Source organism: Eulemur rufifrons, chromosome 19, assembly GCF_041146395.1.
Source record: "Eulemur rufifrons isolate Redbay chromosome 19, OSU_ERuf_1, whole genome shotgun sequence".
In the NCBI taxonomy this organism is placed as follows: Eukaryota; Metazoa; Chordata; class Mammalia; order Primates; family Lemuridae; genus Eulemur; species Eulemur rufifrons.
Window position 1 is genome coordinate 93,704,997 of NC_091001.1, and position 27,338 is coordinate 93,732,334.

Genomic DNA, 27,338 nt, shown 5'->3' on the forward strand with positions numbered 1-27,338 from the left:
TCAACACACTCATCACACCTTTTCTCCTAAGTGTTAAAATTCTACCAAGCAATTTAAAAGATACAAATTCCATTTTTCTTCTTTCACAGAATCCCATCATGTTCATCTTGAAAAGCGTTTTTCTAAATCTTCATAATACTCACTTGGCAAAAGCATTTCTTCTGTTAATCTCTTTCTGGGAAGAAGCAGAAGTTGTGCTGAAACTTCTCCTAAAACCTAAATATGAAAGTTAAGGTTAGAAGAGGAAAAATAACTCACAAACTTTCAGTCTTTATTAAAATTTATCTTTTATAATGTCTTCTATAGATGTTCTATTATATCAAAGTTTCTCTGGAAAAATAAAGCAAAGAAGGTAAGTAGATACAGAATATAACCATGGTTTAGATTTCTTGACAAATTTTTATCTTTACCTTCCTGATCAAAGTGTGTACATGCATGAATAAGTTAAGAGCATGGCATTACTTTTAGAGGTTTTCATTATAAGATTTCTTGAAAATAAAATAAAACTGAATTACACCTTGATAAAGCTGATTATTTTTACTATCAAATATTATAACCTTAATAATTACTCGAAAAAAGAAAAGGATAAAATGGTTTTAAAACACTATCATTAAAGATATCCCACTTATAAAACACTGAACAATAAACTTCAGAGCTTATGATTATTGGCATCTCTAAATAATAGAACAAAAACAAAAAGACTTCACAAAAGGTAAAATTTTTTAAAGATGTTTTTGAAAAGGAGTAAGATTTCCGGCTCTGGCAGTTACAGCAGACCAGATGTGCTGAATGAATCTCTTGATTGAAACAACTCTGATTTAAAACAACTATAATTTTTTAAGAATACTATTGAGCTGACATAGAAGGCACAATTTCAAAGAGGCTGAAAAACAAAAAGAGAAACCATTGGAGGTCACAAACACCAAAGCAACCTCCCACCTCACACCACCAGGGTTTCCACTGAACCCAGGAGACGTGGGCTTCCAGCTCACTGGCTGCGCAGGAGACCGGGAAGGAAACAGCAACACCTGCTACATGGGGACCCTCACAGGGACGCTTGGTCAGCGTGAGGATCCCAGACAGCCCACTGTCAGTGTGAGGTGAAAGGAGAAACAAAATGAAACGCCGGTCGGATGAAGACCAGGGAAAGTGACTTGCATCAACCTTAATGCGCAGAAGTAGGGAAAATTCTCTCCCCTCAGAATTTGTGACCATGAGTCAAATTCATGTTATCTGTGTAATGTTACAAAACTTTGCTCCAAATATAAATTAAAGTAGTCCCAGGTCAGCAGTGCCTCCTGGCAACTGGCAGAAGTAAATACAGTCTTCTCTGGAGCCATCAACCTGGGCCTCACAGAACCCTCATATATAAAATTCTGAGTCAAATAAGCATCTCACAATAATAAATTACAAAATTCACAAGGAAGGCAGGCACCGTAAGTTAGGCTCAACAGAAGCAGATGGCAGAATCACACTCACAAAAACTTTAGATACTGAATTATTTAACATGAAATAAAAGGTAACAAAATTTAAAATGTTTAAAGACATAAAAGAAAAACTTGAAAATATGGGGAAAGAATAGGCTATGGTAAGTAATAATCAAGTAGATTTTCAAAATGAAAAAAAGGGCAATTTGCATAATTAAAATTGTTATGGCTGGATTAAGCAGCAGAATAGACAGAACTGAAGAGAGAAACAAGAAACAGGAAGACTGGTCTGAAGACACCCAGAGTACGGTCCCGAGGGATGAGTTGTGAAAAATACTAAAATGGCAGGTGAAAGAGAAAGTCCAACAGACAACTAAATAGAGTTTCAGAAGGAGATAATAAACAAAATAGAGGAGAAAATCTGTGAAGTAAAATGGATAAGAATTTTGCAGAATTGATAAAAGATACCAATTCCCCCATCTAGGAAGATCCACGATGCCGAACAGGATAAGCAAAAAGAAATCTCCACCTACACACATCATAGTGAAACTGTACTATATATAAAGAAACAGAGATCTTTAAAAGCATCTGAAAGGAAAAGATGAATCACCTACAACAATTTGGAGTAGTTAGACTCAAAGCTGACTTCTCATCACTGACAGAAGCCAGAAAACTGTAGAAAGACATTACCAAATGTGCAGGGAGAAAATATCTTTCAACCTAAAACTCTATACCTGTAAACCAGTAAAACTATCATTAGAAAAGACAAAAACTGAGAGTTTGCTACCAATACAGCCTTTCTAAAAGGAATTTTATAGAATGTACATGAGGTAAAAACAAAATGATCCCAAGTAGAAGTTCTGAGGATTAACGAGTAAAGATATGTTAAATTATCTATAGTAATTAATAAGAAGCATGTTCCTAGAGTATAACTTTTACACAAGTAGGGGGGAATAAATGAAATTTTAAAAAGGGGGGTAATGTAAGAATATAACCAGAATAAAGTCAAGAAATAAAAACCATTTAAGTACAAAAAAAAATCTGAATAGAAAACAAATAAGATAGCATAAATAATATCAGTGATATATCAGTCATTACAATAAATGCAAATGGATAAAACTTTCAGGTTAAAAAATGAAGACTGTCAGACAATATTTTTTAAAAAGTAAAACCAACTATATCCTATTTAGAAAATATTCTGAAAGCATAGGGACACAGAAAGGTTATAGTCAAAGAGGGGTAGAAAAAGATACATTAGGCAAATACTTAACCAAAAGAAAGCTGGTATAATGTAAAAAGAATTAAAAGCAATACCATTTACATCAATGTCAAAAAATTAAATACATAGATATAAATTAACAAAACATGAACAAAGTCTATATGAGGAAAACTATAAAACTCTGATGAAAGAAACCAAAGAAGATATAAACAAATGGAGAGATATTTCACGTTCGTAGATTAAAAAGATTCAATACTATGATGTCAGTTCTTCTCAACTTGATCTACACATTCAATGCAATCCCAGCAAGTTACTTTGTTAATATTCACTGACTGTCAAGTTTATATGGACAGGCAAAAGGCCCATAATAACCAATACAACAGCAAAGGAGAAGATCAAAATCAAAGGACTGACTGACACTATTCAACTGGAAGAATTACTATAAAGCTACACTAATCTTAACAGTGTGGTACTGGCAAAAGATTAGACAAATAGATCAATAGAACAGAACAGAGAGCCCGGAAATGGACCCACACAAGTATAGTCAACTGATCTTTGACAAAAGAGCAAAGACAATTCGATGGATAGCCTTTTCAAAAATACTACTGGAACAACTTGACATGCAAAATAAAAATCTAGGTACAGACCTTACACCTTTCACAAAAATTAACTCAACATGAATCATAGATCTAAAAAGAAAACACAAAACTATAAAACTCCTAGAAGGTAATACAGGAGAAAAATCAGACTGATCTTGGGTTTGATGATGACTTTTTAGATAAAACACCAAAGCACAAACCATGAAAGAAAAAAATTGATAACTTGGACTTCATTAAAATTAAAAACTTCTGCTCTGTGAAAGACCATGTTAAGAGTATGAAAAGACAAGCCACATACTGAGAGAAAATATTTGCAAAATATATATCTGATATATATCTGGTATTCAAAATACACAAAGAACTCAGTATTAACAAAACAACAATTTAAAAATGAGCAAAAGATATGAACGGTCACCTCATCAAAGAAGATACGGTACACTGTTACACTATTGATTGGACACTGTTGTACACTGCAGAAATGTCAAATAGTGTAGCCATTATGGAAAAAAGTATGGCGGTTCCTCAAAAAACTAAAAAAAGAACTACCATATGATCCAGCAACGCCACTGTTGGGTACATTACCAAATGAAAGGAAATCAGTGCATGGAAGAGATACGAGCACTCCCATGTTTACTGCAACACTATTCACAATAGCCAAGATACAGAATCGACCTAAGTGTCCATCAACATGGGGCAAATATATATATATATATATATATATATCCGTAATGGAATATTATTCAGCCATAAAAACAGAATGAAATACTGTCATTTGCAGCAACAGAGATAGAACTGGAGGTCATTATGTTCAGTGAAATAAGCCAGGCACAGAAAGATAAATATTGCACTGTCTCACTTATACATAGGAGCTAAAAAGTGGATCTCACGGAAGTAGAGAGTGGAATGGTGGTTACCAGGGGCCAAGAAAGGGGGGGCACAGTATGAAGAGAGGTTGGTAAATGGGCACAATGCAAATTAAAACCATAATGAGATACCATTTAAACCTCTCAGACTGGCAAAGGCTCTAAATCAAACAAAGCTAGTGTTAATGAGGTGAGGAAGAACAAGACTCGGATCCACTGAGGATGGGAGAGTGCGATACAGTTTGGCATTACCTAGGAAGGTTGAGAATATGATATCCCACGCCTGGCAATCCGAGAGAAACTTCTGCACATGTGCATAATAGCATAGTTTATAACATTAAAAAACAGGATATAGCCCAAATAACCATTAATTATAGAATAATATATTTCAATGGAATGCTAAATAACAAAGTAGGAAACAATCAAAACTAAACATATTATTTATTGATACATCTATGTATGGGTTTTAAAAATATAAAGAAAATCAAGGGAATAATGAATATAAAATTCAAGACTCATATACCTGAGGATGGGGTACATGAAGAGGGAGGTAGATGGGGGTGTGGGGTGCTCAGGGGTCCTACAGCACAGGTAATTATCTTCTTCAGCTGGGGGCTGGGTAACACATGTTTACTCCATGTTTACACAAACTATACATTTTATATACTCTTTTGCTTACATATATACTTCACAATAAAAAAACTGTCAATAAACAGAAGCAAAGAAATAATTATTAGGAACGCAAAACTGGGTAATCTTACCAGGATAAGAATGATTCTGTTTATTTGAAGAAATTTCTGAAAGAGTATCCAGGGAATCTGTTAGTCTGTGAATAAAACAAAGTACATCTCATTAGAAGTAGCTGATCTCCAGAGTTAAGACTGGCTCTTAACTAGGTTTTCACACCAATACTACTTGTTATTTCATTCATCCAACAAATATTTACTGAGCACCCGTCATGAGACAGGAATGAGCTTGAATCTCAATGTGCACGGGAGACAGGCAATAATCACACAGAAGAGGTCCTGACTATTCCAAGGTAATTAGTATGCAAAAAATCAACTTAAAGTGAATTCCCTTAAACTACGGACATGCCTATTTCTTTGGAACTTTGTCTTCAAAGGTGAAACTAAAAAATATGAAAACAAGTTTATATTAAATTTAACAAATGTTAGATTAAAATTATTTTTAAAATAAATCACTAATTCTTAAACTGAAAGAAAGAGATACTGGCTGGGTTTGTGTATGTGTATGATTTTTCTGACAAGACTGTATAGCTAATACAGGTCAACATCCTTTACTTTTTATTTGACTCTAAGCACAATCATAAAGGTCACTTTCCCAATGGGCTTCCCTTCATTTGTTGATATTCAAATCATTCTTTATTTTAATAAAACCAATCCTGACAGCCTCATTCTCTTTCAACTGTTTACTGACCTAAATCTGCAAGTCCTTCATGTGTCAATCACTTCCTCCAGCATATTTTATTACCATTAAGAAATCCTGCAACTCTTGCAATATTTGCAATTTCCCCTTGCAACTCACATGCATCATTGTTTTTATTTCCGAGCATTATGGGGGTACAAACATTTTGGTTACATAAATTGCTTTTGTACCATTTATGTTAAAGTTATAAGTGTGCCCATCCCCCAGGTAGTGTGCATTGCACCCATGAGGTGTGAATTTACCACTCCCCTCCTCCCCTGCACCTGCTTGATTTCTGATGAATGTTATTTCCATATGTGCACATAAGTGTTGATCGATTAGTTCCAATTTAATGGTGAATGCATGCGGTGTTTGTTTTTCCATTCTTGTGATACTTCACTTAGAAGAATGGTCATATGTATCATTTTTAATGATACACAACATGGAGCAATCAATGAGAGACTGATGGACACAAAGAATATGACGTGATGAACAGGACAGAAACCTGAATGAAGTGGTAACAGGTAGCTGAGAGGCACTTAATTCTAAAAATGATCAGTTCATTTGTAAAAGTGCCTGGTAAGAACTAAGGAAATGCTAATGAAGATCACTTGGGCAGCGTGTGTGTTTGTGGGTGTGTGGGTGTGCACGAACGTGCCCACATGCATATGCGTGTGTATGTGTGAGATTAGATTAAATCTAGTCAGTGAGTATTCTTAGAGTTTCTCTAAAGAAAATTTAATTGATTTATATATTAACAGAAAGAAAAGGTGTTAACTAAGTGACAGTTGGGTGATAGCAGGTGGGTCTAAAAAGCTATCCAAGCAGAGAAAATAACATGTGCAAAGATTCTGGGATAACAGGCACATTTTAAAAACAGAAAGGGGGAAAAAATGCCAGCTATAACCCTGAGGAGGAGTAAAATGAAAGGTGAGATTGTGATTGGTCACCACCTGATTAAGACTGTCCTCCGGCAGTCCCCAGTGTAAAATATTTCCATCTTCAAGATTAGTGGTGTCTTTAAAGGGCTCCAAAGTTGGTTTGGATTAGAAACTTCTCAAAATCAGGGACCATGTCAGTTTTACTTGCTCACAGAATGCCTAGCACAGCACAAGTGCTAAAAGACACTTAATAGTATCTTATGCTGATGAATGAAACAATCAGAAGATGACAGGAAGACAGCTGGATCGAGAGAGCAGTTCATTTAGAGAGAGCCTCTTTCTTTTAAGAGGCGGCTGCTTTTAAATGCACCACCTTAAAGACGACCAAAATAGAAGGTGCGTAAATAACTATGTAATAAACAAGTGCTCCATAAACCAAGCGTGGAAAAAAAAAATGAAACCATGAGAAAGTAAGTGGCTTCACAATACAAAGAAGAAAAGGCTGTTACAGCATGAAAAGCACTGAACTAGAAATCAGATTCGATCGATATTTACCGTGCCTAAACTATGCCAAACTATGTACTCTGGGTAATCAAACATGAAAAGGAGAGTCCCAGTCCTCTTGTAAGAAACTGTGGCCGTGAAGATGTGCCCAAAGTAATATGAGAACACAGGAGACTGGTGACTCAGCATGGATTTTACTCTCAAATCCATCATTTACAGGATACAGGTCCTGAAAAAAGTCACTGAGCCTCTTTTAACCGCTACAGGTTATGGTGAAGAGCACACATACACATTCTGACACTAGACTACACATTCTGACGCTAGACTACACACTCTGACGCCAGACTACCAGGGAGCACAGCTCATTTCACCTGCCTGTGTCTCACTTTCCCCATCTGTGAATAACCACAGGGTTGCCGTGGAGGGGAAAGGGGTTAACACATGGAGAGCACTGAAAACGGTGCTCAGCATACAGAAGCAGTATACATAGCTATCACCTCCTTATCCTCATTTACAAAATGACTACAAAAAAGAGCAATCTGTCTAAAAGCAAGGGCTTAGGAAAAAACACTAACAATAAAACAACACGCCTGGGCTGAGTCCAGCTCCACCATTAATTAGCTAAATGACTTTAGCTAAGTTACTTATCTCTTGAAACGTGTTTCTTCACTGCAAAATGGGAACGATCCTAATAGCTTACAGCTCACTGGGTTTGGGGGAATTAATGGAATATACATCTAAAGTACACTGCACAGAGCCCGCCACTTACTAAATGCTCAATAAATGCTTGTGATAGTTACTGTTATTTTCCAGCTTACCTGACCAAATACTTATTGGGATCAAATGAACAACATTTAAGCAAAGATACTTTATAAACTACAAAGCATTGTACGTTAAATGCTATATTATCATAAATAAGAAGAAAAATTATAGCAAGTACATCAAAAAAGAAGGAAATTAATGTAAAAATTACATGCAATTCTTCAACAAGAAAAATAAACTAAAGAATAAATGGATATAAAAATTTACATTGGCTAGGAAGTAGTCACAACAGTCCAAGTCTAAGGGAAAGCTGTAATAGACAAGACGCCCAGACCTACTACAATCGTAGTTCTAGTCTCATGAATGTGATTGTACCATTTATGTTTATCTCTTATGTAAAGATTAGTATCCCCCTTCCCATCCACTGAACAGCATAGCAAGCTAACTTCTTCCAGCACGTAAGAGAAGTCATTTCACCTTATGGTACCTGCAAGAGAAGTCATTTCACCTTATGGTACCTGCAATTTCATGAGGACTTGTTCCTGCTCAACTTATTTTTTAAAACCAGATAAGGTGATACGGAAGTGAACTATCTTAAGAAGAAACACTGAGGAGGTATATTATATAAAAATCCTTGAAGCTTCACTTCCCCCAAAGATCTACTGCCTATCTATTTTTGAAAACTAAAGAAATCAGAGGAAAAAGCCATTTTGGTTCCATTAGGTTTGTAGGAGAATGAATGGGGTGCCTGCTGGCAGGAAATTTAATGTAGTTAGGATGTGACTGAAGCAATCAGAGAGCATTTTTACTTTTGTTTGCATGACAGATTAAGCTTGCTGCTCTCACTGTTCTTAGCTGCAAACGCCACTTCTAATAGCCTACACATACTCATAGGGTTTGCAAATGAGGAATAAAGGAGGTTTTCAAAATTGCAAATCCTCAGCAAAGCAAATTTAGCTTTCTGTGAGCCTTCTCTCTGAAGAAGGTGGTTGGTTAACCCCTTGAAAGTTGACGTGAGCTATAGTCAGAATGTCTTTAATATAAAATTAGAGTCTCGGCCGGGCGCGGTGGCTCACGCCTGTAATCCTAGCACTCTGGGAGGCCGAGGCGGGTGGATTGCTCAAGGTCAGGAGTTCGAGACCAGCCTGAGCGAGACCCCGTCTCTACTAAAAATAGAAAGACATTATATGGACAACTAAAAATCTATATAGAAAAAAAAAAAATTAGCCGGGCATGGTGGCGCATGCCTGTAGTCCCAGCTACTCGGGAGGCTGAGGCAGTAGGATCGCTTAAGCCCAGGAGTCTGAGGTTGCTGTGAGCTAAGCTGACGCCACGGCACTCACTCTAGCCTGGGCAACAAAGTGAGACTCTGTCTCAAAAAAAAAAAAAAAAAAAAAAAAAAAAAAAAAAAAAAAAAAAAATAAAATAAAATTAGAGTCTCTATCTGCAAATTACAAAAGATTCCTTTGAGTAAACATAAATTCCATTTAACTCACCTTTGCACCCTGGATGGGGGAGCAAATATTCCATATCTTGGAGAACAACTAAAGTACTGCACACCTCCAACTGAACCATCATTCTTGCCATGGGGTTTTTCAAGCTCTATACCATACCAATATCCTAGAACATGAATATTGCATTTTAAAAGCATCTGTACTTTATCCAAAATCATCATGCTATTATACAACCCCAAAGTCTAGAAGGTTTAACATTTTTACAAATGACCAAAATGATGAAAGATTGCCATAACCATTAAGCTTTCAAATGATGAAATTAGAAAATAAAATTTGACAATGAACAGGAAAAACCTTTTACAAGAATAATTGCAGAGTAGTACATTAAGGGAGAAAAATAAAATGCAAAAACACAGATTGGGCAAGGATCAGCTATTATGCAAGCAATGTGTGACTAAAATATATCTAAAAGCTATAATGAATAAGAAACTGTCAATACTTGACTGAATAATATAGTATGTTTCAGTGAAAGAAGTGAAACATAATATTGAGATGTATAAATCACAAAATGAACATGCAATGTTTTTATTTTATTCTCCCAATATTAGAATACCACAAACAGTTCTCACATATTTAAAGGACAAAAAATTATATAGAAAATATCCCTAGACATAATGACTCTGCTTTTTCTTTTTTTCTACCCAACATAAAAAAAATCATTTTTTACCTAAATGAGAAGACTTAGGTTAGCTATTAATAATAATGTTTTAAAAGACTTTTAGTATTTAAAAGGACCTACTCTGAGGAAAATAATGGGACTTCCTTTCCTAGAGAACCTAAAATTAAAGTAGCAAGGCTGCTTTTATTGTGGTTCCACTCAGTATAAGGTAAATGGACACATACTCCTAAAATAAGGATATTAACCTGGCCTCGAGAACAGTTTAAAATGTCTAACGCTCCATTCATTTGTGATATAAAAGGAGACTATGGTAGTAATTGTATTTGCTCTCTTACATAGCTCTACTATGTAATATAAGTAATGTCCACAAACCTATTGTTAAGCCATACTAATGCTCTGAAAATAGGTTGCCAAGTCTCTGAATGTCCCAAACCAGGTTAGTCTGGCTGCCATTGTTACTTCTCTGAGTGCCACAGCTATAATTTTTCAAGTTTTACTTCCTGTCTTTGATGTTTTCCTCTATAATTTTTGCATTTTCCCATTTTATCATATAATTGCTACATGTTTACCATATAACTCCTGAAAATGTGTAACATACAGCAGAAATACATTATGACAAGTGTTAATAAAGTGACTACACATCGGTAGTCATGTGGTATGGATATCTTCCCATTTAAATGTTAATTTTCTTTCTCAAGGTGGTACAGATAAATATGTTGAAGAGGTTAAACATGACCTCTCCCAGGTCTTAGATCTCATGATCTAGAAAATGCCTAGATATTAGCACTGTTCTATAGAAATGACTGATCTAAATTCTGATGCCAGAAGAAATATGTGCCACTATCTCCTTACAAGACAGAATGACCTCAATAAAAAGTTACCAACTTTTATGTTTGCTTATTACTTCCCAAATTTCTAAATAAGTTCTAAATGCTTTACATTAGGAATTTAGAAATTAAAAGTCAACTTAAGGCCGGGCGTGGTGGCTCACGCCTGTAATCCTAGCACTCTGGGAGGCCGAGGTGGGCGGATCGTTTGAGCTCAGGAGTTCGAGACCAGCCTGAGCAAGAGCGAGACCCCATCTCTACTAAAAATAGAAAGAAATTATATGGACAGCTAAAAATATATATAGAAAAAATTAGCCGGGCATGGTGGCGCATGCCTGTAGTCCCAGCTACTCGGGAGGCTGAGACAGGAGGATCGCTTGAGCTCAGGAGTTTGAGGTTGCTGTGAGCTAGGCTGATGCCACGGCACTCACTCTAGCCTGGGCAACAGAGTGAGACTCTGTCTCAAAAAAAAAAAAAAAAAAAAAAAAGTCAACCTAAAATGATGAATTGTGTTCAAAGAATCAAACCATTCTAACCTAATTTAATATAATCAGAGAAGGAGAACTCTGTGATTATAGGGTAATTATGAAAAATAACCTATCTGTGGGATTCTTAAGTTTTTATTTGAGAACTATATTAAGCACATCTCAACTAATCTCAATTACTACTTGGATACCTAAGGGAGTCATGAATTATAAAACATATAACCCATCTCAAACCCATTAGTTGGCTTACAATTAAAGGTGGTATTAATGAAACAAGAATGTGTGGGGAGACAGATCTCTACGGCTCTCTCGTGTTTCTCCATGTCTTATGGGCAGAGGCAGTGACTGCCTGTGTTCCAGACTATCTCTTCATGGATGTTTGTATAGAAGACAGCTTTGGAGGACAGACATAGGCTCTCTCCAAAGCAAAAGGAAGGCATGCTGAACAGTAAGTTCAGTATAAGGGTTCAGATTCCTTACGCTCAGGGTTCCTCTCCTGGAACATAAACCACTGGGCATGCAGGTATCACCTAGCCGTCTCCCTTTCACCCTGTGGGAATTGGGGCTCAGGGAACAATTCAAGAAAATGCTGATACTCTGGCTACTGCTATTATTGTGAGTACCAGAGTCCCTTGTCTTTGACTTAGGATTCTTATGTCTTCTACCAACATCTATAAAACTGTGGCAGGCTAATTTGTTAGCATGCAAATAGGGTAAAAACTCAGATCCCTCAGCATTCTTGGCAGGATGCTACAAACTTTAAAAAAAAAAAAAAAAAAAAAAAAACAAATCAATGTTCTAGGTAACCTTTTCCTAAAATGCTGCAATGCCACCATGTGTTAAAATAGCATACTGCTATTTAAAACATAAAAACATGGTTTCATTCAACTGGCTTCTATTTAAAATTATAATCACTGAAAATGCAAAAGAAAGTAATCTTTACTTTTGGAAACACAATATTAAGTATAGATTGGAATGTAAATATAAATATACAAACTTGTCTTTTTAAGGTCCCAGGGTAGACAAAAGCTTTTTCAGTTTCCTTTAAGCCCTTTTGCCTACTTTTCTCTTCAAGCCACTCTGCTAAAAGCTGTATCATTAACTCATTATCTGCTCATTTTAAAGATTATGCTTAGCAAAAATCTAATCTTAATATGTTTTTCCTGTCATTTAGCACACTTGACAATCAGTGAGAGTCAAACTGGAGAGTTATAATTAATTTTTCTTAGCATATCCAGGGTATAAATAATAAAAAAATAACTAATTTTAACATTAGGCAATTTAAAACAAAATTGGCAAGAAAAATTTATAGATGGATAATAGTCAACCTAGTAAAAACTGGTCTGGTTTTAATGATTGCTTACATTTCCTGTGCCATAGCTACCATCCAAAAGAAACGTTAAAGAATTCTCTACAATTCAATTTTATTTACATGTAAAATTTTAAAACTTTTCCATTCTAAAAAATTCAAATTGAGCAAACAATACACAGATGAGTTACCTGGAGCAAAATTTGTTGTCCCAAAGAACTTAATGGTACCAATTCTCTGGCCTACCACCAACACGCGGTCTCCAAGGTGGAGTTCTCCTTCACAGCGGGTATTATTTGCTACAGATGTTGCTGAAGAATTCAAACCTGTTTAAGTGGTTGGTGGGCAGAAAGGTGCAAGGCAAGAAAAGAGGAGAGAAAACAAAGGGAGAAAATACTCAAAAAGCACATTAGGCCAAAACTCACTATGTATTCTATGGCTTTCCTTATGTCATCTACAGTTGTACTGTATTTCTCACGTGTGAGGTCAAGCTACTGAAAGGAAAGGATTTCCTGAGAAAATTACCACCATGGGAAATTCACAAAACCTGATTCTTAGTAAAGTATCAACTCTGCTAGGAATGCCTGGTACACTTTCTTCTAGAACATGGGTCAGCAAACGTTTTCTGTAAAGAGCTAGATAGTAAATATTCTAGCCTTTGCAAGCCATACCATCTCCGTCACAACTACTCAACTCCGCTGTTGTAGCACGAAAGTGAATATAGACAATACATTGAAAAATATGTGCATGGATGTGTTCTATTAAAACTTCACAAAAACAGGTGGTAGGTCAGATCTGGCCCATGGGCCATAGTATGCCAATTCCTATTCTAGTAAAGTGCTAGAATTATAGTAGTTTACCTGGATTCAGTGTAAATAATACAAAAAGGAATGTGATTTGGAGGTAAAATTGCTGTAAGATTCCAATTACCCCAAATTGATTTCCTTATTAAAAACAAAACCCCTCCCTTCTCAACTTGATTCAAAACTAAACCCTGAAATGCCCACTATTAAACATCGGAAGTCCTAGAGAAATACTGTCTAGAAAGCTGTTCAAATATAACAGCTGCAAGAGAAGAGGTGTGCCCTTGAGACTTGTTCCATCAGTACATAGGCTGAGACTTGAATAGCTGCCATCCAGGAAGGCCCAGGGAACCCTAGATGAGTACGTGGGATGGAGGACAAGTCATATTGTGAAAAAGGGGGAAACTAAAAATATGGTAACTGAAGTGACATAAACCCATGGAGAAGGAAGGTCTGGATAAAGCACTACACCAAAAAGTCCCAGGCCCCCATAATGACTAGCACAAAGTGCTTTTCATAAAAACTGTAACGATAAATAAGATACAAACTCGGGAATTAACTAAGGCACAGTGTGCACAGCCAGTAAGTAGCACACCTAGACGAAAACCCAGACCCTCTGACCAGAAATCTCAGGCCTGTCCCCAGGTTGCCTGTAGACAATGGACCAAAGATGGTAAGTCCAATAATGGGGTACATGAGGCTGAAGCGCAGACCACAGGCTTCCTCCCCTGCTTTCCCATTCCCCAGAGCCTTTCTTTACGTTCTTCTTTCTCTAATTCTTTAACCTAACTTTCCATTATTTCCCATTCTCTGCAGCCCACATCTCCCTCAAATGCAAATCTATAGAAAAAGTAGAAAATCTACTCATCTAGGTAATGTCTCTGGAGTTCCTAACAAGGACTCTCCCATTCTCTGCCTCTCCCCTCCGGGAAAGATCCTCTTTCTCACTCCAAAAACTCTCTTTATCTTCACTGTTATTTATGCCTACATAACTCTCAAATTTATTTTTTTAAAAAAGGTAAATATACAGGCACACTAGAACCACTTGGCATAAAAGGTTAAAAAAAAAGAGTAATTCCATACCCACATATAAATTTTAAAATGAAGTAAATGTCAAAAGTCCAAAGGCCAAATTTTCATTTGGCCTTGAAATGCAGAAAGGAGGACAAGCAGGATCCCACCACATCTCCTCACCTCTGCTCCGCACACCTTAAAGCAAAATCGGCTGGGGTGTGGGGAGGGCGAGCTATTCAGAGAATAATTAGTTCAGCAAAACTTCCATGTCCCCTACTTTTCAGGTCCCACCTTTAAGGTTTATTACGTCAGTGTTACTGTTGAGGGTTTGGGGTTTCTTTCCTATTCAATAAAATAAGTATTTCAAAAGGAAAAAAAAAATCCCGTCACAAACATTTTCTATAACAAAATATTGGTTCAGTACAAGTATTAGAAGTATTAGAAAAAGAATCTAGTAATTATTTTGAGGTTTGTTAAGAACAATTTATGCCAAGATGGCTTCATTTTTTTTTTTTCTGGACAAGTTTACTAAATAAATAAATAAATAAATGAGTGAACTGCAATAGACACAATCTATGTCAATTTCAAAAATAAATCTGATAAGGTATTTTACATATCCTTACATGTAACTGAAGAAATGTGGACTGAATGAGATTATGCAGGGTCCACGGCTAGTTAAAAAGCCATCTCAGAACAGGATGTCATTGTCATCCTGGAAGCGGACCCTCTGACCTTCTCCTACATGGTTTTAAACAATCACTTGAATAAAAACAGGGGATGTGCTTTTTAAATATGAAGATGACACAAAGGCGTGTGAAAAAGCTAATATGCAAAATGCAAGAAACAAAATTCAGATGGGACAAAACCACTAAGAATAAATTAAATGACGATAAATGCAAAGTCTTATATCAATCCAACAGCAAAATGAAGAGACCTTAAGGCTTAAGGCTCAGGGGGAGGCAGGGAAGAGTGCAGAGTAGTTCACTCTGATTGAAGTAAAGGGTTCCTTCTACACATTTAAAAAGAGCAAATCTACTTACAAACAAACCAAGATAAAAAACACCAAGAAAGCCTGGTTGAAAAAGCCATAGATACCAGCACTGGCTCTGGATGACAGAGAAGAGCTTTTGCTCATTGTCTTCTTGTTATTGCTGCTTGCACTCAGTTTCTTGGGGTAGCTCTGTTTGTGCTCCAAAGACGATGTAGAAGAGGAGCTGCTCATAGATCCATGCAGGGTAACTAAACCAGGTAACGGAAAAGAACATATCAAAGGACGGGGGAAGCAAGAAGTGGACCAATAAGCTGTTCCAGGCAAATCTTTCTGGAACTCTCCATCTAGCTTCCTCAAGTATGGATTATTCAGTGTCAAATTAAATGTCTGATTTCATCCAAATATACGGTAGTTTACATATAAAAGGTTTTATATCACAAGCAGTAGTATTTTAAGGATTCACACTTTAATAACACAATCTTACATAGGAGGTGTCGCCATATCAATTAATATAAACTGCCTACCTAATCTAACCACCACTATCACTCACCTCTCACCTTAGATGAGATAGAGGAGTCCCACTTATTTATACAAAAAACAAAAAATGCTATTAGTATGTTTTAAGGTAACAAAAGTTTAATATTAAAATGTTTTGAGCTAAATCAGAAGGCAAGCAGGAATCCTCATGCGGTATTCACCTAGTGATTTGGTAGCTAAGGGCAACTTAAACATTTTTGTCAAGCCATTTGTACTACGGAGTTTCCTTTTATGCCCTCTTGCAATCTATTCCCGTAGCTCTCTAATTTAACTAAGACATAAGAATCACAGGACAGGCTTTTATACAAAAAAAATATATATATACTTTATTATGTGCTGCTTAACGGAGTGTCAAAGGCAATTTTTACCAACTTTAAAACTTAACCCCCAAATAAGCTGTTTTTTCTACTATGTTATTTTAAAGTTCTATCAGAAATTAAAATTTGAGAAACAGAAGTTATAAGTTACATTACCATCTTTCTCTGTTACAGTTTTTGATTCTTCAGCAGGAGGCAATGAAAGTGTTGATTCAGAAGCACTATCTTTTTTTGATGTCATTAATCCTAGGACACAAAATAAAACACTTTCAGCAAGGATTTTGCTTAACATTAAAACCATACTTTTTAAAAGCACACATATCCCTCATTACCTAAATCTTACCCACTTGTGAAAACATTTTGGATAATAAATTCATAGACAGCCAAGACCAGTATTTCATTATTTAAAGGAGAAAGAAAAGAATGCATTCCCAGCCCATCTGAAAACCCCAATTTCCCCAAATGTCACTAAAATATATTTTTTAACCCATATAACAATCCACTAAGGACTGAGGGTTAGGTCAGATTTCTTCCAGAGAATACTGGTGGTATGATCAGGAAGAACTGAGAGTAGGAATTCTGGTGGGACAAAAAGAAAATCCTAAAGACACAGAGAATGGTGGGTAGCTTGGCTGGAACACAGTACATCTGGGAGAGAAGACAGACAAGTCTCAGTAAAACCTCAGAGGGCAGCGGTGCCTGCTAAGGAACTGGAACTCCACAGTGGCGAATAAGCCTCTGCTGGGCTTTGAAAAGGAGGACTGGCATGAACAGAATTCTAGTTCAGTAACATTCTCCTGGCAGCAAGGTCTAGAGGGAAAACAAAGGAGGGGAGGCTGGAAGCAGGGACCAGCAAGAATTTATTACAATAGTCCAGGCATAAGAGTCTGAACTAGACCAGCACAAACTGGAGGGGGTGGATTAGGGAGATTTTATGAAGGCAAACTGCAGAGTGAATTTCTTATTTTTCAGTTATTTTTCTGTTCTAAAATATCCATTTGGTTCTTTTTATCTGAATTTTTATTGAGATAATTGGAGATCCATATAAAGTTGTAAAAAACATATAAAGAGATCCCTTGTATACTTTGTCCAGCTTCCCCAAAGGGTAACATGCTGCAAAACCACAGTATAACATCCCAACCAGGACACTGACATTGATGCAATTCACCAGTCTTACATTATCACAGGTTTATTTGTACCTGTTTGTGTGTGTCTGTACACACATGTGTGGATCATTTGGTTCTTTTTCATATATTCTACTTCTCTGTTGAAACTTTTTTCCATTTGTTTCTAGAGTGTTCACCCTTAATTCTTGCAGCATGGTTATAATATAGTCTTTAAAGTCTTTATATGTTCATTGCAACATCTGTGTCATCTTGAAGCTCCCATGCTTTAATTGTCTTTTTCCTTACAAGATGTGGAGATTTTTTTGGTTTTTCATATTTTGAGTAATTTTGAATTGTATCCTGTATATTTTGAACATTATGTCATGGTACACTGGGTCTTGTTTAAATCACATGGAGTATGTTGACTGTTTTGTTTTGCTTTAGCAGGTAGTCAACCCAGGTAGGTTCAGGCTGGAAGTTCCTGCCCACCTTCTGTGCACTGTGGTCCCAATGTCGATTCAGTTTCGCCACCTTTGCAGTGCTACCTGGATCTGTCCCGTGTGTTGTGCTACTCAGTGGTCAGTCTGGGACCTAAGCAGCAGTCTACCAAGGAGACCAAAGCCTTTGGTTAGATCTGCACAGGCATAACTTAGAGCAGGCCTAGGAGCTCACATCCAGCATTCTAAGGTCATTTTCTTGAGCCCCTCTCCAGGATCTCCCTGACACTTCCTGCTCCAGAGCACCCCTGCCTCATATTTGGAGTAGAAGGGCCAGGCTTCGGTATCCTGCTCTGTCGTACAATCTCCTGAGAATGATTCTGCCTCTGTGGCCAAGCAGTGAGAAAACAGAAAAAAAACCAATAGGGATTCCATCCATGTTCATGGGACCACAGTTTCTCTGGTCAGAGACAAATATTCCCTTCCCCTTCCTTGGGGTTCTGGGTGCCTGCCCATGCACTGCTGCTGTGCCACACAGGACTGCTGGGGACTGGAGTGGGAGAGAATCAAGCGGGGAAAAGCGAGCAAGAAAGAAAACGGGATTTCTTCCATGTCCTGTCTAATAGGAGACCCCTCTTCTCCCCAGAGCAGAAATAGAGGGGGTTACTCTTGGAGCTTCCTGACATACCCACTGTGTACCTCCAAGTTTCAGCTTAAAGGGATACCATCTACAACAGCATCAAAAAGTATGAAGTACCTAGGAATACATCTGATGAAACAGGTATAAAATATCTATAGAAGATGTTATACAATCTTATTAGGATATTTTTTAAATTACCTAATTAAATAGAAAGATGTCCCAAGCTCATAAAAGACAAACTATTACAAAGATGTCAGTTCTTCCAAAATTGATTTAAGGTTTAAACGAAATACCAATTAATACTTCAACAGATTTTTTTAAAAGAATTTTAACTACTGATTCTAAAATTTATATGGAAGTGTGATTTACAAAGGCCCAAACAGGGAAGACAATAAATTGTGAAAAATAAGGTAGGAGGCTTTCCTCTACTGGGTATCGAGACTTATTTCTTACAACTATAATAATTAAGGGAGTACAGTGTTGACACAGGGTATTCAAATAGCCCAACAGAACAGGATAGAAAGGCCAGCCAAATTCTTGGACAAAATCCTTTCATCCTGGTAGAAAGCCTTCTGCTTCAGCTACTGATGAATTAACAAGTCCTCATGAAGCACCTATTTTTGTGCTATGTGCTACAGTGAATACAAAATTACAGAATACTCCCACAGTCCATGTAAAGCTTTAAAAATTTGCTGAGAGAATAAAAGATTTACATAAAGCAATCCCATGACAAAACCCAAGATAACAATTAGCAATTGTGGTATGGATAAAAAGTGCATACAAAGTTAGAGAACAAAGAAATTAAAGAGAGCTGAAGTCATCAAGGAAGTTTTCATGGAGAAACAGGACCTGCACACAAGGAGGTAAAGAATGGTGAGGACCTCAAAAGGCAGAAGTTACCGTACCCAGATAAAAAGCATGAGACAAAATCATGAATGGAGGAATGAGAACAATGTATGGGAAAGACAGGGAAGAGATGTAACAAACCACAGTTCAACAATAGAAGCGGTATGAGAATACATCAAATAAAGAGGACTTGACTGCTAGTTTCAAGAGTCAGGACTTCTTCTGAAAAGAAAGAAGTCACTACACATCCTTGATTAGGTGAGGAACATAAAGCTAGTTGTGTCTCACAAAGATTTGAAGGAGGTAAAAAAAAATTTAGCTTTGAGGTTAGATTATGGGATGATAAAGGTAAGGAGACAATAGGACAGAAAAGGAAGGAACAAATCTGAAATTCTCTTGTTAAGAGATAAAATCGTTAATCATGGATGCAGGTTTTATTAAATTCAGGTTTCACAGTGGGCTAACAAAAAAGAGTGAAACAATATAAATATTAGAAATTTCACAAATAAAATGAAAATGCTGAAGAAGAGAGCTAAGTTTCTTGATTGACCTACCAGTATTTACTTTTGACGTTACATGAGCTACGTCAATTTTCTGGGACCTAATGAGAGGTACGGCAGCTTTTGTAGATGGAGTGTGTAGTGTATTCTTCCTTCGATCTTTTGCTTTACTTATCTTTGAAAGAGGTGCAAAAATACCTGAAGGAGAATGTAGAATTTTAGTTAGTGTTAAACAATTCAAAACGCCTCAAATAAAGGGGCAAGTACAAGTGGTTAATAATATAAACCTTTAAGTTCTTCTTTGGTGCCTACGTGTCCTGTAGTGAAAGACAGGAAAAAAAAAAAATACTTGCCCTCAATGAGCTTACAATCTAGTTGTCAAGACTAACAACACACCAATAATTTAAGAACCACATAAAAGATATGTAATCAGGTGTTAAGTGAAATTCAGGGAAAAAGTTAAATAAGAAAAGGTAACAGTTTTGTATTATTTATAAGCCATTGGCAAGTTAACAGTGAACTATGCAGTATAAAATCTTATTCTTCCATGTCACCTTTTATCTCCTTTGGAAATTTATATTTATCCCACATTACAGCTTTTCATATCCAGATCTTATCTCTCCTACAGACTGTGCACCTTTTAAAGAGAAATTTCAAACGTTACTCAATTATGCATTCCTTCACTGTACCTAATTACAGCGCCTTACACATAGTAGGGATACAACACATCTTTCTGAATATAAAACATAATCTCCCCAAAAGGCTGAGCCCTCAGTTCCTGACAACCAGAAACAATACAGGGTGTTAGGGAGGAGTGGAACGCAGGGGCAGGCACTGGGGCAGGGGCTGCCTATCTACAGCAGCTGGGAGGATAAAATTGCATTAAAAAGGAGTTTATCCAGGCAGTAAAATAGCCAGTATAAATAAGTATGCACAAACACTAGAGATAGTGCATACAGACTATAAATATCAAGATAATCTGGCTAAGATATTTAAAAAGAAAAAATAAAGTCATAATATGTATATTACCCTCTTTCACTGAGTGTTTACAGCCTAACAAATACACATGACTAAAATGGACTATATTAAAAATAACTTGCATTAAAGCAGGGTAAAAATGCTCAATACTACAAAAAATTACTGCTTTTTTAGCTAAAAAGTGCCAACCATAGTACTTTTCTGCTAATCTTGAAATTCTCTCCTAACCTTAGATTCTATCCTACTTTATCCTGATTTTCCTACCTCCTTTTTTTTTGTCTTATTCACAATGTTCTGTCTTCTGTCTTCTACCTATGAAATTCTCCCTGACTTTCTATTCTTTCTCTAAATTCTCTTCCTTCCCAAACACATACACAGACACACACACACGCACACACACACTCACTCTCTGTCAAGCTCAGTGGAGATGGTGATGATGATGATGATGATGATAACAATCAGTGTTGCCATGTATCTGAAAACAGAAATTATTTTATACTCTGGGAATGTAAAATTTGTACAATTTTTCTAAAAGACAAAAATCCTGACCTAATCCACTTGATGGAATTAATTATGAGGAAATAATTATACTTAATTGTGTAGATGAAGGTTACGAGGTTACATTTGTACACTATAAGGAACAGACACACTTCAAGAGCTAAAATAATTTTTAGTTTACTAGAACGTCCCAATTTCTAGTTTACTGCTATGATCCAATTACACTTCTGACAACTAATCACAAGAAAATAATCCAAACAGGAGAAAAAGATTGTATGCCTGAATATGTCATCACTGCAATATTATTCATAAACAGGAGAAAACATAACTGGCAATATGATGAAGTAACTATATCGTTAAACTATTATATCACCATTAATAATTAAAACAATAAAGATCACATAGTAATACAGAAAAAATGTGAAAAGTAAATTGATAAATAAAAATAAGTTATTTATTTGATATTATGATCACATTGTAAAAAAACTGGATGTGTAAATATAGACAGGATTGGAAAAAACTGAAAATTAAAATCTTTATGAGAACAGACTATGCATTATTTCTCTAATTTGTTTTATTTGTATCATTAATGTCATAATATGTTCAATAAATGTTTGTCTTAATTTGAGGGGAAAATATATGGTTTTTCTTTCAAGAACTTACCAGAAAATTTCTATATGCTACTATTTTTTTTAAAAGAACTAAATATCTAATTCTATTGCTTAAATAGATTTCTATAAGCATTTAAACCTCATCTATATAGTTCTCACTCTTCTTACCTTTTTAATTAACCGTATTATTTGGGAGAACCAAAACCAAACTCAAAGCAATGACTGGAGGCACAGTGCACAGACCACCCTTGCTATTCAGTTACTCATGCTAATCAAAGTACTGATGGGATTTTTCTCAGAGTTTTTAAAATTTCAGATCTTAACATAACAAGGCTTAACTAAAAATAAACATATTATGAAGAATTCTTTGCATCAAAGTTATAAGCGTGCCATCACCAAGGTAGTGTGCATTGTACCTGTTAGGTGTAAATTTACCCGTCCCCTCCTCCCCGCTCCCACCTACTTCGTTTCACCTGGGTGTTGATCAATTAGTTCCAATTTAATAGTGAGTACCTGTGGTGTTTGTTTTTCCATTCTTCTGGTAACTTTGCTTAGAAGAATGGTCTTGGACTTCATTAAACTAAAAAGCTTCAAAACTTTTAAATCTTTCTCTTCATAGTAGGAAGTCAATAGATGTCTCAAATTGGAAAAATCAAGCAAGATTCATATAAATATATTATTTACAAATACAGATATATCAGAAGATACAGCTAAAGAAGCTGAAAAAGTTCTTGCCTCTAAGGAACAGGACTCAGAGGCAGGGAAAAGCAAGCCAAAGGAGGGTTTTGTTGTTAACGAGGCTTACGATACTATTTGACTTATTAAGCTATGTACATGTATTCACTTTGGTAATTATCAAAAGGCATAAAAACAGTATTAGCAACAAGTATTAAAACTTACTATAAATTTCCTACAGTTTAAAGAAATTTAGTATGTGCTAGAATTAACACATCAATGGAATAAAACAATCCTGAAATGGACCATAGCATTTATAAGAACTTAATTTATAATAAAAGCAGCACAAGTCAAAGGGAAAAAATTATAGATTTAGAAAGAGAGAAAGAAAACTACTGCTGAAAAAAGACAAATTCTTTGGCCCTGGTTGGCAGGGGATTCCCCAACTCTCCTGCCCTCACCTTAAGCAGCTTGGCCATGCCCTACCCGGCTCAGAGCACTGAGCTGACTTGGCAGGTAGGGCTACGCCCATGTCTACACAATCCAACGCATGGCCCTTGCCTCCCAACTTGCCTTTAAGTACATAAAGGGGGGCAGATCAAAGGTCCGTGGGGTATCAAGCTTTGTCCAAGCCACACCTTCTCTCCTGGGGTGATGAGAGTTTGGGAGTTCACGTGGCATTTTGTCGACAATCTAAATATGTCCCATAAATCTGATTGACACTGGCCCTGTGTGTTGTTATGGGCTTTCGATTCTGCCTTAGCCTGCTTGACAGTTGCCAAAATTAGCTATCAGAGGAAAATGAAAAGGAAACTTTTTACCTCACACTGCTAACCAAATAAATTCCAAATGGATTAAATATGTGTAAAAAAATTAAAACACTGAAATTATAGCTAGATTGGACTAAGTTCTAGTGTTCTATAGCACTGTAGAGTGAATATAGTTAATGATAATTTATGCATATGTTTGAAAAGCTAGAAGAGAGGATTCTCAATGTTCCCAACACAAAGAAATAAATGTCTGAGGTGATGGATATGCTAATTACCCTGATTCAATTATTACACATAATATACATATATCCAAATATCACTCTATACCTCATAAATACGTACAATTATTATGTCAACTAAAAATAAAAGAAAAAATTAAAACATTCAAAGGGATAACATATATAATTTATAACTAATCCTTGGAGTAGGAAGAATTATCAAAGCTTAAAAGCAACATAAGAGATTATCAAGGAAAAGTCTTCTAACTGCATAGAACTATATGTGCAAAAAACATTACAAATGAAGTTCAAAGGCAAGTGACAAACTGGGCAAATTATAATAAGTATAGAAGCTTAATACTAAATATGTATTTTTAAAAACTCAACAGTTTCTTAAAAAAAACCCACTAATATCTCAGTTAAATAAAATGAACACGAAATTGTCAAGAAAACACAAAAAATACACATACTACAACAAAACATTTTAAATGTTCTATTTAACCACAGAGAAATATGAATGCGAACATGGAAATTTTCACCCATCAAATTGGAAAAAGTAAAGGAAATGGAGCCATTAAAAATCACATTTTCAAATAATATGTAAGGATTTCAGGAAATTATAATAGGATATCAAGTAAAAATGTAGAATTTTAATTTTCTTTTTCTTTTTTATGTTTTTCAAATCTTATGCAATGAGCATTTTTCATAAACAAAAAATATTTTAATAAACCAAAAAATGAGATTCCCTCCTAAGTGTGTGATGACAGGAACCTTGTAATTTTGGTAAATTTATAACAGCTGGCCAATAGCTGGCACTTGAGTGTTTACAGGGAATCAAGCTCTGTTCTAGGTGCTCCACACATTTATCAACACGTGGAATCCGTGCATGAATCCTCATGAGAGTGCTATCCCCATTTTACAGAAGACAAACTGAGGCACGAGGAGAGAAATTTCACGTGGCTGCAGGCAGAGACGCTGGTTCACTCCCACTTGGTCAGACACCAAAGTTCCCCCTTCATCACTACACTACATGGCCTCCCCACTGGGCTGTGAGATGAAATACTGTACAATCATGGAGAATATTTCAGCGCAAGGAAAAATGTTCACAACATAGAAGTGACTATGATATGGAAACCAATATGCAGAACAGGTGTGTGTGTGTGAATCTGATTAAACATTTGTCAGAAAGAGAAAGAATCATCCCAGCTCAGGAGTACAGTCATAAGGGTGGCCGTACTTGCTTATCCAATTTCTCCAGCGTCTGTATTTCCCCACTAACGGAGGCCCTCCCCCAGCCACCACACCACGGTAAGCAGGACTTCAGGGAGGCCTACAGGGCGGGTGGGCTCCTGCAGGGAGGCCTCCTCCCAATCACTGCTCACAGCAAGGATCACGGCCAGCCGGCAGCTCGTACTGTGCTGATGAGAGCACCCCTCTCTGCTGGCACCACTATCATCACTGTCTCCCCACTAAAAACCACCCGAGACCACCGCAAGGAAAAACGCTTTCCCAAAAAGACCATCAAGACAACCTTGGTCACTACCAGATGCCAAAGACTCCTGTCAACTGTTTCCCTAAATCCACTAACCTGACCCAGTAACCCAATGCTCCCCACATCCTCCAAACCTTTGTATTGTGACCTCGGAACCTCATGGTCTCACATCAGTCGTAGCCCCTGCCTTGCCTGAGCGCTCCTTCACCTTTTCCCTGTAGCTGAACCCTGGCTCTCTCCTGAGGATGCCGTTTCCCTGAAGCACTCTCATGTAGTAGCTGTGCGTGTCCCACACCATCACCTGACGCTAGCCACGAGAGGAGAAAGTGGTTATTTTGTGTGTTTTGCCATCACAGCCATTTTCACAACATTTACTTCTCCAAGAGAGTGAGAGAAAGCGAGAGAGATATAGAGTGAGAAAGAGAGAGAGAGAGAAGCTATTTGAGGCATATGCCACCAGACTGTTCTACCTACTACCTCTCCTTTTGGAAGCCACCAACTCAACTTAGAGTCACTACTACTCACTCATTCAGTGAAAACCTCTGTAGCTGGCTGGCTCCCTGCCCTCCTCTCCTCCACTCCTTCTGTCCCCACTTGTGGTGACTTCAACGCCCACCCAGACAGCCGCCTAACACCTTGGCTGCCAGCTCCATAAGGGCTTCACTTCCAGTGAGCTTTCCCTCTGTCCCCACTCAGGAGGCTGATGACCACCTCTCCATTCCAGAATTCTCACTGAAAGCATCTACCATCTCCTGCCACACCAGCTGCCCTGCCCCAGCGCCCACACTTGGCTTCTCCACCTCCTCAGGAACGACCAGTCCCACCACTTTCTCACAGCTCATCTTCCTCCCTAACCGGCTTAGACTCCGTGATCCAATGTTCTAATCACTCCCCTGCATACACCCTCAACTCCTTTGCCTCTTTCCTTCTATTGCATATTCTAGAAAAATCTAACCCCAATGAAACCAAACTCTTTACTTATGCAGTACCTATACCCAAGCAGCTTAATATGACAGAAGAAAGACACCTAACTGCACACACTGGTCTCACTCTAAGTTCATGACCACAAATCTCAGATAGGCCCTCAGCACTGCTTGGCTGTCTACTACATGTTCCTGAACTACTCACGTTCTAACTCTCCTAGATGAGTACTTCACACCTTCTCTCTCCTCAAACCTCCAACCACCCTTCCCTCTCCTAAGATCAGCTAATGATCTTACTTCATATTTTCTGAGAACACAGAAACAATCCAAAGAGAATTATCTCCCCTTCCCACTACCTCTCTCCCCTCTCCTCTATGCCTGATCTAATGCAAGGCTAACCCTTATACTGCACCCCATTCCCCTTTTAACTTTTTAAGAACATTCTTTCTACAATTGCCCCTTTCTCTCCTGCAACATTTTCTGCCTCTCTTGTATTATTCCCATCAATGTGAATAACCATGCTACAACCATATCCTATCTTAAAAGGTCCTCCTCAAATCCACATAGCCTTCATTTATTACCTAAGCAACCCAAAGAAAAGTTTTATATAATGACTGTAAAAGAGTAAAACAATTATTTTTAATTAATTCTTACTAGGTTAAATAATATCAACCTTACCATATTTAGGGGCACATTTAAAATACTGGACTTTTCCAACACTTCCATTGTTTTTTCCTTCTGGTTCATCCAATTCAATGCCAGCCCACTGCCCACTTGCAAATTCAGTTGTTCCACAAAATCTTAATGTCCCAACCTAAAAAAATATAAATCAGAATAACTTTTGAGTATTATCAGTAATTCCAAGAGTCCTACTCTTGCAAATTTACTTTATCATGGACATTTTTAAAAACTCACTCTCTCAAAGTAGACTTCAGAACAGGGACATTACCAAAGAGAAAAAGGGACATCAAATAATAATAAAGGAGTCAATTCATAAGACAAACTAGGAATCTTAAATGTGTATGCACCCAACAACTGAGCTTCAAAATACATGACATAAAAACCAATAGAACTGGAAGGAGAAATAGACAAATCTGCATTACAGTTGGAGACTTCAATATACCTCTCTTAGTAATCAATAGATCAAGTAGGTAGAAAATCAGTTTAAAATCAGCTATAAAACAACTTGACCTAACCGACACTTATAAAACATTCTGCCCAAAACACGAGAATACAAATGTAAAAGAACAGAAATCATACAAAATCTGTTCTCAGACCCTAATGGAATTAAACTAGAAATCACTAACAGAAAAATATATGGAGATTTCCAAATATTTGGAAATTAAACTATATATTCCTGAATAGCCCATGGGTGAAAGAAGAAAAGTCTTAAGGGAAATTAGAAAATAATTTGACCTGAATGAAAATGATAATTTATCAAAACTTGTGGAATGCAGCAAAAGCAGTACTTAGAGGAGCATTTATAGCATTAAATGATTATACTTAAAAAGGTCTCAAATCAAATGATCTAAATTTCCACTTTAAGAA

At 36.8% G+C, this 27,338-nt stretch overlaps 1 protein-coding gene across 1 annotated transcript in view; it reads right to left on the reverse strand.

Moving 5' to 3' along the window:
- CLIP4 (CAP-Gly domain containing linker protein family member 4) overlaps window positions 1–27,338 on the reverse strand; it is a 50,267-nt gene that overhangs the window by 6,349 nt on the left and 16,580 nt on the right. The window contains exons 7-14 of the mRNA XM_069494427.1: window positions 26,469–26,604; window positions 19,680–19,823; window positions 16,253–16,342; window positions 15,347–15,490; window positions 12,626–12,760; window positions 9,177–9,300; window positions 4,870–4,934; window positions 144–216 (exon numbers count right to left, since the gene is read on the reverse strand). Coding sequence (XP_069350528.1) covers window positions 144–216; window positions 4,870–4,934; window positions 9,177–9,300; window positions 12,626–12,760; window positions 15,347–15,490; window positions 16,253–16,342; window positions 19,680–19,823; window positions 26,469–26,604 — 911 coding nt within the window. The remainder of the gene's footprint in view (window positions 1–143; window positions 217–4,869; window positions 4,935–9,176; window positions 9,301–12,625; window positions 12,761–15,346; window positions 15,491–16,252; window positions 16,343–19,679; window positions 19,824–26,468; window positions 26,605–27,338) is intronic.